Genomic DNA, 13,666 nt, shown 5'->3' with positions numbered 1-13,666 from the left:
TTTAGGCCTCTGCCTCATTTTCTCACTTCAGTTTCTACATCTCTTTCCTTGAACTTCCCCAGCCTTCTTGTAACTCAATCTAGTTTACTGTCTTGTTCACCCTTCGTCAAATGTCTTCTCATCCCCATCTTCCTGTTTCCCTCTCAAATATACCTCTTTCCTTCTGGCCTCTTCACCCATTTTACATCTCATCACCACGTATGCCCATTTTCTTTTGGCTCAATATTTCCCAATAACTCACTCGCCTTCTTCACGTTCTCTAGCTCGTATGTTGCCTTTTTCGCATCACATATACCATTGCCTGACTCATTGCCTCAGATCCTTCTTTTCCAGGGTTTGTAACTTCAATCGCTTCTGAACTTCAAAATCTTAATTTCTCTTCCTTCTCCCCTCCAGCTGTCCTTGCATTGTCTCTCCTCTATCCCTTTCTGTCATATTCTGTTCACCCACAAATGCTAGCATGTCTTTAGTCTCGCCTCTGTATCTTTCAATGTTCCTATAACTCTATGCATAAATCTCATTCTTTCAGCTGTAAATCTTCTTGTTTTCATCTCTATCTCTGCGCCATATATGAGCTCCATCATTCCTCACTGCTATTTCATTCATTTTCACGGTTTCTCTCTTACATCTGTCTCTCCCAATGTCCTTCTTATCACTCCCCATTTCCTTTCTTTGTCTGGTTCTCATTCTGATTCATTTCGTGCTTCTTTTCACCCCTCTCCCTACATTTTTCTTTTTTGTTCCTGTAACCATTATTCTGTCTTCTCGCCTGTGTTCTCACCACATATCTTAACTTTTCCTACCCAGCCTTGGCCCACCCTTTTTCACTTTGTTTCCAATGGTGTCTCCCTTGGTTTTATTTTCTCCTCACCAAACTATATTTTCCTATGTGCCTTTATAGTTTCTTTTTATTTATGCCACACCTACCTTTCATTTCTTTCCCATTCACGCCTGCGAGTTTTTATATATTACTTTCGCTTCATATTTTCATTTCTTACCAATGTTTTTACTTTCATTTTCTTTATTCCTACATTTTCATTCTGTTTTGCTTCCCTTGTTTTTCCTCCCTATTTGTGTTTTCCTTCACTCTGTCTCCCTCTTGGTGCAATTCGTTTATATTGCAGTTTTAATATTATTTAACTTTTTCATGTTTACTGTCATTCCATTTATATTTTTCATTTTTCAATCAGTATTTTCTTTGTCATTTATTTTCCTCACCCTTTATATCCTTTAACTTCTGTTTTCTGTCTTTAGTTTTTCTTTAATTTCTCATTCCATATGTCTTATTGTAATGCCACCTCTCTCGCCCTTATCTCTTTTACCTTTCCTGTTTTTGCCATTTCTCTAGTTGCAGCAGGTGATCGTTGAAAGTGATGAGGCTGCTGGGTAAAAGTGAATTCTACATATTTTCGCAGTTAAAGCACTGGTATCTGCTCAGACATGCATTTATTCAAGCATGCAGTCTCTCTTACTGTCTTATGCACCACACACACACAATCACCCGCATACACATAGCATGTAACCGCTTTTTTCTTTGTACTTACCCGTTGCTGCCTTCAGGTCCTCAGAGTTGAAGTTCATGGGCCTCCTTTGGTCCCGCGCTGTCAGTCACACTGTGTGACGTGAGGCCTTGCAGTTTGTTAGAGTGCTGGTCAGGCTCTACATAAACAAACTGTGGCTGACAGCCTTCACTAGGTCTCCTTGCAGCCCAAGACATGCACAGTTTGTGAATGCTTTTCCTACAGTCTCTCCAAGAATCTGAAACCTTGATGGATAGCATCAGACTCTGGCTGACGGTGGAGAAAAAGCAAGGGGGCAATGCTGGGGCACCCTGATGGGTGAGTCGCCACTGCATTCCTCTTTTTGACATTCAATACCGTCACTTGGCTCTTTAAGGCTACAATGTAGTGTTGCAGTCTTTTCAGACTAGGCTCCTTGAACTAAACCTGAAAACACAAAGGAGTAGCCACACGACCACTTTGGAAACCGGTCAGTTTTTAACACAGAATAACAGATAGTGACCCGTGATCATGCATAGGTTTGAGCAAAGAGTAATCTGAACTGAGACTTTGTCCCTAACAGGTTTTATAAAATCTGCACATGTTTAGGAGTTTCTGGTCTCCAAATTCGTCTTGTGCCATTCACAAAGAACCATGCTTTCTGCAAGTGACTTTAATTGATAGCGCTAAAATGTAACCCAGCCTGCATTTGCAGCCAGGCATTTACCGTTTAAGAGGCCATGTATTCCCTATCTTCCTTCCACGCATGGTAAGCTTAGAGGACAATTATCCGAGACTTGATAAGGCTGTAAAATCTATGCCAATTTTATGATTACCAAGTTTAAAACACAGCTTCACTTTTGCATTTTGTGTTCTCTCTGATGTCTAGAAACCCATGCTTGTTAACCATAGTTGGGGACACAAATGTCGAACAAACAACAACCATACTTGCCATCTTTCATCTAGGGAATGTCATAAGTTAAAATGTTGGCCCCAAAGAATCAGGTATTGTTTAGGGGTGGGGATTGCATGGTCGGAAAGAGTCCAAAGATAATCTTTGTTATACTGATGTCCAATGAATAGACTGCCCTTGCTCCCCTATTGGGCACTGAGAGCAAACAATAGGTGTGCCCTGTTGAATACAACAAAGCCAACATTTTGAGCTCTGTCCAGTTACATTATGGCTTTGAATGGAACAGGTTCTTCAGATGCATGGCTGTTGCACGTTTTGTCTCTTTGGAAGATGTGCAAATGATCTATTTGACTTAGCTGTATTTTTTAACCTGAGACACACTCTAGTCTAAAAATGAGTTTGAAGAAGATTAGTAAAGGTTGAGAGGTTCCGGTCTATGTGTTACATGCATTGGAATTGCTAACTCTTGAGTCGGCCAAAGTTATTCCAAGAATTTCTTGGATTTGAACAGTGAAGTGGAGCATAATGGCTTGGGAAAGTGTGTATTGCATAATAATACTCTCAGACTTACAAGCTTACTTTTAGAATTCAGGAAAAAGCAGAAATACTACAAAAGTATGTAAAAACTACTCATAGCTCCATGTATGTCAATAAGGCCCACACTCTTCTAGCATAGTACTGATGAAAAAGGGGTTCGTAACCTATAGTGATCATTCTTTGGTGAACGTGAAAATGCTGTGAAGACACTCAAACAGCAGAGGTGCACTCTATAAGTAGAAACCCATCGAGTAGGATTTGCATATCCATATGTTTCATGTGTCCGCATCACTGAAAGATGCTGAGATGAACAATATAAAGTATGTTTGTGGCTTCACAATCTATTCTGTTCATGTGGCCTTCCATCTGTCACGCCTTTCTGTGTCATCCCACTAGGTTACATGGGTCATATGACCTGCTCTGGGCAGGACAGGTGGCGGATGCCTTGGTGGATTTGACAGGAGGTGTTGCTGAGAGATGGAGCCTGGGTGATCCCACGAGAAGCACAGTCAAAATTGGCAGCAGTGACTTCCCAGGGAAGGATACATTTAGTAGACTGATGGATCTCAAGGATCGCTCGCTCATAAGCTGCTCCATTCTCAGCTCAAGGGAAGGTAAGGACGTTTAATGATTCATGTGTTGCAAAGAACACTTACATGGTATCATGTGTGGCTTTAAAACATTTCTCAGTCATCAATGAATCCCCCTTCTCTCCCACTATACCATGTAGCATCCCATCTCAAGTTTCCGGCACTGCTTTGGATACTTTTCCACCAACCCCCACGCAGACCTACTCAGCCCAATATATTGATTCAAGAGGCTAAGACCTGCCAGTCAGTTGGTGGACTGTGGAATGTATGCATTCTGTAATGCATGAACAGAATGCACAACTTACAGTACATGTTAAAAGCTACTGATACAGCTAGGTGGCTGTATGTGGGCTGAAGTTCACCGCAAACTGGACTTAAAGGACACTTTGGCAAATCGTGTTTACTTTTGTGCCATTATTCAGAGCCATTCTTGAAATCCCATGCCCTCTTTTCAAAACCTTCATCTCGAGCTCTATGCTACAACCAAAGTCCAAACTTGTACCGTCTGACATTAGGTGTGCTGGGTTGTCGTGTATAAATAACTTATGATACCTCTGCTCCTGACTTCTACCAATACTTCTCCACAATTGCTCACACAATACGATTAGCTCTCTTCCATCACCTGGCCACTGATACTTTGGCGTTACCTCATCCGTCTATATTAATCATTATATTGACCCAATGTCTGCACTGCATTATTACCTTTTCCTCATCAGTAATGTTTAACCCAAATTTGAGGCCTTAACAATATATCTTTTGGCATTAACTTAGCATTAATTGTGTTTCAGATTAATTTTAAATGAAAAGGACTATTGTAATAACCATGTGGCCAACCTTAGCACTGTTCTATGTAAAAGAGTTAATTATAGCAATTTAATTATGCAAATTTCAAGTTATTAATTTTGTAGCTAACTTGAATAGTAGAGTTGCCAATAAACCTATTTAGTTATTTTGCATTAATGACATTGAAATAAATTAGATTAAAATCAGACTCTACCTTAACAAATGGCGTGTCTTTAATTCTGTGAAGTAAATTAGCTGAAAATATTTTAGACAATTGGTTACATTTCCCTTAGTACTATCCCTAACTTTAAACATGACTTGAATTTTAGTTTTACCTAGTGACATGCAAGTATAATAAATTCATTGAAGTGACTTCATTTGATTTAATTTACAAAATCAAGGAGTACCTAACCCCTTTTTTTAATCCATAAACCTATATCCTAACCATAAGCATAATGACGCCAATGATAAATCTTCTTTTTTTTAAAAATGTAATTGATTATAATTAATTTCCTGTTTGTATATATTTTTTTTATGTATGGTAAATTGCCATAATACTAATCCTAACTCTGAACCCCGCCAATGGGGAGTGTTACATATGTAATAGACAGTAGTCAGAACAGGTTATCGTGTTGTCATGGTGTAGTAGTAATGGTCAGGACATGTAATGAGGCCGAAATACAAGTAGTTCGCCTGCATACTGTAGTGTTCCTCCCTAGAATGTTGAAGTATTAGTAACAAAACTTCCTTTTACTGCACAGGCGCAAGTGAGCTGGGAGAGTTCCATGCCTTTGTCGTCATAGATATCCAGGACCTGGGCAAAGTTGCTGGGGAAGAGATTGTACTGCTTCGAATACGGAACCCGTGGGGTAGGCGCTGCTGGAACGGCACATGGCGAGAAGGGCAAGTATCCCTAGCTAGCTAAAGCTAGTAGCTAAAATCTACAGGGTGCCTAGGAGACAGAGTAAAGTGATTACACGTTAAATTTGAAGAGGCACAGTTGTTTTAAGTCATGTTTAGAAAATCAGGGACCTGTGCCATTTATTTGTTTTATTATTTGCAGAACAGGACATTCAACCAGGGGGTCATTTTACAGCTAGAGCAATAGCATAGACTAAAAATGCAAAGTTACACATAAAGAATACTAAGATCAGCAGAACAGGAATGTGATCAACCTGGGCTGTTTTTGCAGGAAACAAACAGGGAATGGAATATTGTCATGTTGCTTGGGATCTAGTGAGAGAGAGCTCGTTTCTTTGAGAGGTAATGAATAGCCTAAGGGCTTTGAAAATGTGGGAGAGACTCCACTTCTTAGTGGGCATCTGTAGATGGAGAACAAAGACCTGACTATTCCGTGCCATAACAGGCTATCAGAACCCTTTCAGAGGGCCAAGGGGCAAGCAGGGGCTTGGCCCAACTGTGGGGGTTGAGGTATTTTACCCCTGATGTCCCAGGGCACCATTTACTATGGATTCTCAGCAACAGAGCCAAGTCCCCTTCTGTACTTGACTGTCAGGGTCAGCATGTTCCAAGTAGTCCAAGACTCCTTGGGTGAGGGCTGGGTTGGGTGATCACAGGGGAATGAACGTGACAGTAGGATCCAGTGATTCAGAAACCAGGGCAAAACAGATGTAGTCACTTGATGTATGCATGAAAGATGGTTTTGGTCTGCGGCTGCCTGTCAAGGACTGGACCCAGTGAAGATCTCTCATTTCCTTCATTATTGCCTGAAGCCAGGTTATCTCCTCCCAGTAGCCACAGTGCAACCAAGCACTTTACATACATGTGAATGGAGTCTAGTTCTTCTTAAGAAGGTCCAGTTTAAGAAGAAATGGTTTGATTAGAGGCATGTGTGGCTGTAGATACACATGTTTTGCATACTTCTGCCATCTAGTTTTGGGTTCGGATGTTTGCAGGTTGGTTTTCTTCAAAGAAGTCTTTCGAGTCACAGGGTATGGTGAGTCCTCCATTTCGTAATAGTGCGCATGGGCATCAACTCCATTACTTCTTGACTGAAGATGAACAGGTTTACAAGAATTGGGAAGCACAACACCAAAACTACCTGAAGATAGAGTAGAAAAAGAGTCTAGCATAATTTTATAGACTGAACAATTCAGTAGGGAAAACACAGCTGCAGAAAGAAGCAGCAAGGATAGTCCGGAAATATCTAAGGTGGACGATGACGCGAGGAAAAATATGGTGATCAAACGTGATGTATCGCTTCCTTCTCACCTCAAAGCTTATACATCTATATAATACCGCTGTGTAGTTATAGATGGGACCTAGCTGCCGTAAGAAATTTATTTTTTGTTTGATTAAACTTTGGCATTGTGTAACAAATCTTCACAAAAGTTTCCATAAAATGTTCATCCACCTCCCCTCCTTTCTGGAAAGTTTTGGGGCGATCTGTCAAGTGAGGGCTGAGGAAAAAGGAGGGGGCTCAAAATGCAATTTGCCCTTGCAATTTCCATTGGATTTTTGAACAGTGCTACAGCTGAACAGAATTGCACCAAATTTGGCAAAAACCTAGATCTTACCTATAAAATGTGCCCTTTTGGGTGGTAATCTTAAGATGAAAAATGTATAGATATCTGGGTGGTTTAATTCGCGGGAGGCTTGTGGGAGCCCGGTGGGTATGCCAAGAGGGCTTTTTTCTTTACCCCATTAGGTGCCTCACTCCAGCAGAAGCACAAGCTCTGATTGACTGTCTTCAACCTGAACAGAAATGATGCAATGCTCATTACAGGACTCTTTGACTTGGCTACCATACCTATAAAATAAGTTAAAAGGGGGTAGGGGTACTTTGACGCCCTCCACCACCCCCCGACCATGTAGGGTTGTACCAGAAGGACCCGACCACCAATCCACCTGCTAATTCCATGCCACACACGGCCGAAGGCCATGGGGGTTGGGCATAGAGCGTGGCCACAAGGTCTGGCCACAGATCAGGTGAGGCAGGGGGATAAAATCTTACTTAACGCTTGAAATTATTTGAACAACAAAGAGTAAAGTGATGTTATAGTTAGGTGAAAATGTAAGTTAAAATTGATCATTGTAAACAAAGAAAACACTAAAATTCACCTACTATAGTTAACTTCGGTAACTATAACTTGATCCCTCGCCATGCACTGCTATGACCTTACATATTAAATCAGTCATAACATGTTCCTATGACCTCACTGATTACATCTGAAATATCATCATTGATGACATCACTGTGAATGGGGGGCACACACCCTTTCCAATAACAATATTAATCAAGAACAGAAGAGGAGAAAATGGTAATGGCCAATAAAGAGAAAAATAAAGCAAAAGTTAAAATGGAAACACTTAATTTTAAAATAGTTAAACCTACTGTGCAATGTGGCCACCCTCCGATTTATTTACATTTGTCCCATGACCTATCTCACCCTCAACGTTCTTACTGGTTACCTCAGTACCACTAAAGCTATTTTTATACCTTGGGTGTAGTAAACTGGGTTTAAGTGGGCCACCGGTGTGAACAAGGTCCCCCAGCCCCTGAAAGTTTGAGTCCATCGCGAATTCACCCCTCCAGAACTCCCTTACATCGCCTGCAGCCTCTTGACGAAGGCTCCCTCAACAGCGACTGCTCCAGTCAGGAAAGTCCGACAAGTGAGGACACCCTTGCACCCGTCCCTCCTGGGCCTTGGAGAAGAGGACCAAAGGTTTCCCTCTGTCCCTGAGCATAGCAAGCTTTGAACCCCCTTGCTGGTTCAGCCCAACTGGCCTCCTGGGCAGAGCCTGCAGCCTCTTTCCGCAGTGACTGATTTCCATTGAAATACGGTGGGCTCCCGACGTAGTTTTGCACCCTGCGCGTTGGTGCTCGCCTTCCCCTGTGCCTGGAGGGGATCTGTGTTGTGTGGCTGGGTTAGGGCTCTCTGGGGCACTCGGGGGCAGTGCCGGTTGCTGCGCGCCTGCCCTATGCTAGCAGAACTGGTGCAGTAGCATGGACCATTCCATAGAAATTTGTTTTTTGTGTGGTCCTCCTCCCTCCTAATTGTGTCCTCCTCCGCTGAACCCTATTTCTTAGCCGCTCCCACCCAAGCTGTTATGGGGAGACCGCTTGGGGTTCTTCAGTGCATAGCGACCCCCCTTTTCGCCAATAGAAGAGCTAGGGAGACGAAGCGCGCCTGGACTTTGAGAGTTTTACGCTTGCGAAAGAGCCCCAACCCGCTGGCTTCCCAAGTGTCGATGCCTTGGAGTCCTGTTACTTCCTGCAATGTCTTGTGTACAGTCTGCCAATATGGCCGTAGTGTGGGACATGACCAGAACATATGTACAGATGTCGCGCCTACAGATTGGCACCTCGGGGATACCAACTGCACATCTGGGTAAAAGCTCTGGAGCGTTGCTGGGGTGAGGTAAGCGCGGTGCAATATAAAAAAAATTATGTTTTTGAAATGGGCGTTTCTACATACCTTCTTCGAGTACTCTAATACCCGCTCCCATTCTTTATCGTGGAATGAGCAACCTATTTCCTCTTCCCACTTCAGCCGCAGCGGGGCTAGTGTAGGGGCAGTAAGATTCCGTACCGCTTTATAGAGCCATGTAATTAGGTGCCTCCCTAGCCCCATATGAAGAATTGCATGCAGTACCGGGTGCAGCGCTGGCTCCCCTTCAGTGAGATCCCACATACGGCGGCTGCTAAGTATTAATTGCCTGTGCAGCAAAAATTGTCCTGGAGGGAGACCAGTCTCGTCCGAAAGGCGGTCGAATGATAACAGTTGTCCTTCCTTAAACAGAGATCCGACTTCTAGGATGTTGTGATCTGTCCAAATTTACATTGTGTGGGCAGTGTAGTACCCTTCTCCTTTGGGCAGGTCCCTTCTCCTTTGGGCAGGCTGGCTAACGGGTACAAAGGGGTGTATAATGGGGCATTGCCAGAGATGCGATGTATTTGCAGCATGCATGCCAGTGCCACCTTCACCTGGATCGAGTGCGATGCTCTGGGCTGCGTGCCTGGGAGAAGCATGTGACAAACGGCCGGTATGGACATAGGCCCCTCATCTGTTGCCGTCTCTACTAAGTGGTGCCCCGCCATCCATCTAGAGAACCTCTGCGTTAGCGCTGCATAAAAGTGTGCCTCAAAGGATGATGCCCCTGCAGTTTTGAGAAAAGAGTAGCGCAGGGGAACAACAGTAGTGTTAGCAAACAATTATAGAAATTGCGGTACTAGGATCATCTTGGCCAACGCAACCTTTCCTATGGTTGCTGGGGGCAATGCCTTCCAGAAATTTACCCGAGTCCTGGCTCCTAGCAGAGCTCGGCAGTGATTGCCCTCAAAGAGGTCAGACGGTGAGTGATAGTCTGATACCGAGGTATCTCGGAGCGCCAGTGCTCCATGTTATGCGTGAGACCCCCAAGTCTTAACTCCCATGGGGGTTTAGGGGGTATATGACGGATTTCGCCCAGTTGAGCCCACACTACCCCTAATAGAGCACTTTGGGATTGCGTAGCAAGCCCCTATCCACTGATAAGGGAACCCCTGGACTCTTCACATGGTATTTCAACTTTTCAATATATCACATAGAGAGGCAGCTTCCTACATCAGGCATCTGTGATGCATCAGTGTTTTTCCACCACTCTTATTGCATCCTTCATTCTCATTCCCAATCTGGCTTCAGAAACATCGTCCTGACACTCATCTGCATCATCGGAAGACTTGCATGCAGTTCCACAATTGCCCTACTCATACCCTCTTGATCAGAATACAAGAATCATTTAGTAAGCTTCTGTAACTTTATCACTCAGTTTTAGCAAATTAGAAGTTTTCAAAGGAAGTGAAAACTTACTGCCACTCTTTCTACCATCCTTTACATGGACCAGTTGTCTGACATGAAACTTCCTTGACACCACATATAATGTCATAGTGTCACCTATGCCACCACTGTGTCAATATCTACCAGCGTAGCACACTGGTAATCCACAGGAGCGAAGATGGCCCCTCTGTCTCTCTAAGAGGAATGATTGTATGGTCTTACTAAAATACCAAAAAACAAACTATTCCCCTCAGGGAGACAGAGGAAGTAGAGTTGGAAGACCACAGACGTTAGGGGGTAATAAAGTCCAGAGAGTGCCCACTCAGAATGACTCTCGTCTAGTGTGGGTCAAGACCGCGGTGTACTGGGTGTGCATATCCCTATGGAGAGAGAGAAAAGAGAAAATAATTTTTAAAAAAGGGAACATCCATTAATCATCCTAACAATAGAATATGTAGGTTTGGTGAAATATTCTTCATGTAAAAAAAACCCCACTATGTAACACTCACCCTAATGATCTCTCTTCACTCACGGGGCAAAAAAAGGAAAAATAATAAAATTAGTCTTCATGTGAGCATACCACTTCAAAGATATCCCGGTCCAACAAAGACCTCTTAAAGCATTTTCAAATGTCTCGCACTATTATAGTTTAAGTTCAAAACAACAGTACTATTTGGCAAATCCACCAACTGTAAATGAATGAAAAGAAATTAGAACAAAAATAACATGCCGATCCTACACCATACTAATCTCAGCTCTCACTGCAGAAGCCTCTTTGGAGCGGTTTGGTTCACTGTAACCTCCGGTGCTTCTGTTTGTGTGGAGACGGCAACGGCAAAATGAAGTGTTTGTTACTGCACCTCCCTGAGCAAAAGAGGAAGAGTTAAAATCGTATCAGAGGGCAATATCTTCTGCAGTGCCACCATACAATGTCATTGAATGCTGCCGATACAGCGGGTAGAGGGGTAAACACCTTCATTATTTTACACCATCACTCATAGCTTCGCCTCTCCTGCTTTAAGCCAGAGGTTCAACAACACATTAATTCATTTGCTTTTGATGGCAAACATCTCTTCAACCCCAAGGTACATGAGATACTATAATTTATTTGAAAAAGATCTGTAATTAGCCAAGAGTATGGGGGCTCTTCCAACACCATCAATCAGAAGCTCCTTTTCATAGGCAGCAATATGGGGGGGGGGGGCGAAGGCTGCTTCTTCTTAGCAGCCCCAGTCATACTAAAGCGGTCCTACCACCAGCAAGGAGGCAGGAGTTACATATCCGGGTAAAACCAGGGTAAAAACTCCAACAGGAGTAGAGGCAGAGGTACTCTCACCAAGAGAGCCTCTTCCTGAAAGGCGGCAAGATGCATCAAAAAGTCCATGAGTGGAAAATCCACCCACAAGTCCTACTTCCCAACTTGTAAATGTTGGGCATTCCTGCACATAGTATTATTCACCACTCAAAACAACACAAAATGCCAAAACATCACCTCCAGGGTCCTACACCTACAGTCCATGGGCAATGCTCTATGGATGAATTGATCAGGCATATTTGCCAACACTTTTCCTCCTCTCCCACTCCTTCCATACATGGTAAGGAAACTACTGCTAACATCTTTCACCCTCATCCTGGAGGCTCCTACACAGGCCAGAATACCATATTTCTTAACCTCCTTGAGATGTCTGCTCCTCAACAGAAGCTCCCCAACAGGCTGTGTCTTCTTATTCTGGACTGGGCAAGATCACAAACTCACTATAACAATGTAGCACATAAAGTCTTAGAATGTGGCAATCAGAGTCTCCTACAGGAGTTTATGAACATCAAAGAAGCTCGTAGACCTTCTACTAAAGACTTCTATGCAGCAAAGTAGAAACAATATGCCCATTATTGTAATTCTAAGAACTCGGATGCCCTTAAGCCAGGAGGGCCAAGACATTGTATGTTATTTGCTTCACTTCTACAAAACCAGGGTTAGCATATACTTCCATACACTTCCACCTTGCAGTTATTGCCGCATAGATGAAAAATAAGGAATATTATTCACTATTCAGGACTCCTTCATTAAAGCCTTCATGGGAAACCTTAACAAGTTATCTCTCCCAGAGTTCTGCCTACCCCTCTCAGGAACCTCGGTATAGTACTCCCAAGACTCATGGGTGCACCATTTTAGCCATTGCATTACTGTCCTTTGCAATACCTCTCCTGGAAAGTAGCTTTCTTCATAGCTATCACCTCGCTATTGTGTATACGTGAGCTACAGACTCTCACCTTGCAAGAACCTTTCATCTAAGTTCATGCAGACGGGGCTGTCCTTAGAACTGACCCTAAATGTTGCCTCAAGCTAGTCTCTCCTTTTCGCCTCAACCAAACAATGGATGTATCGGTCGTTTTTCTTCAACTTGACACAGTAGCACAAAGGGCTGTGCTTACCCTCTGTGTTAAAATGACTCTAATGTACTACATTAACAGAATCTTTTTGCAAAACTCAACAGCTCTTTGTTACTTTTGCTTAACCTCATAAAGGTCATCCAAAATGAAAAGCAGGCAAAGCTAGATGGACGGTTCCATATATCCAGACATGCTACCTTAAAACTAAAGGACTCTCATCGCTCCCACCAGTCTACACTCTTCTAGGAAGAGGGAGGCAACTATGACCTCTTTAGAGAATATTCCCATAGCTGGCATATGTAAAGCAGCTACATGGTCAGCCCCACACACATTTACCAAACATTACAGTGGATATTTCTTGCCAGTCAACAGGCTAGGGTTAGCCAAATAGTATTAAGAACTCTGTTTCAGACGTCTGCACCATACACTGATCAGCCACCGCTTTGCGGAGCACTGCTTTACAGACCATGTGGAGAATGTGTATCTGCAGGCACACATGCTATGAACATAAAACTATGAAATGGGAGGGTGGTGGTGGAGGAATAGGAGGAATATAGAGGTGAGGACTAGTAGTTACATCCTGAAGCCATTTGGGTTACGGTGCAGGCTCTGAGGGAGTTCTGGTGTGGTTTCTTCCTCGAAAGCCAACCTCCTTTTCCATAAAAAGCTAACTTGCGCTTCCTGGGTAGAGGCTCCGAAGTCTTTGAGGGCTTGAAAGAAATTTTCCCCATATGTGGATAAAAGAAAATATGTTGTTGTGTTTCATCAAGTTACTCCTGAAGTTTTTCTGAGATTGACATCTGACAGTCATCGAAGTTGGCTGTGGAAGGTAGTCTCGACACCTATAAGCATCTGTTCATAGCTTGTAGTGCTGTACATCACATGCACCCATCCTCCTCCCTGGAGTCGATGTCTTGTTGCTCATCCATTAACATTTATTACTCATATACACCATTTTCATAGTCCCCATATTCTCACTGTTCCATACTTCCACCCACCTGCTGTTTGAAAAAAAATCTAACACTGGCGTTTGTGGCTGTGCACAGTAGCAACTAAGGGAGGGGAGTCACATGCTACCCGATGACTCGAAAAGACTGCTTCGAACACAGCTTGCAACCTCTGAGACAAACACTCAATGGCTGGAGTATGCAGAGCTATTGTACTGTTTTGCTT

General features: G+C 43.2%; 1 protein-coding gene across 1 annotated transcript in view; it reads left to right on the top strand.

Moving 5' to 3' along the window:
- Window positions 1-13,666, top strand: part of CAPN10 (calpain 10) — an 89,598-nt gene that overhangs the window by 36,322 nt on the left and 39,610 nt on the right. Inside the window, exons 4-5 of the mRNA XM_078668145.1 lie at window positions 3,346-3,563; window positions 5,084-5,225. Coding sequence (XP_078524271.1) covers window positions 3,346-3,563; window positions 5,084-5,225 — 360 coding nt within the window. The remainder of the gene's footprint in view (window positions 1-3,345; window positions 3,564-5,083; window positions 5,226-13,666) is intronic.

The sequence above is a fragment of the Lissotriton helveticus genome, chromosome 11 (genome assembly GCF_964261635.1).
Source record: "Lissotriton helveticus chromosome 11, aLisHel1.1, whole genome shotgun sequence".
NCBI classification, from domain to species: Eukaryota; Metazoa; Chordata; class Amphibia; order Caudata; family Salamandridae; genus Lissotriton; species Lissotriton helveticus.
The sequence above is the reverse complement of the archived record's forward strand: the minus strand, read 5'-3'. Positions and strand labels throughout refer to the sequence as shown.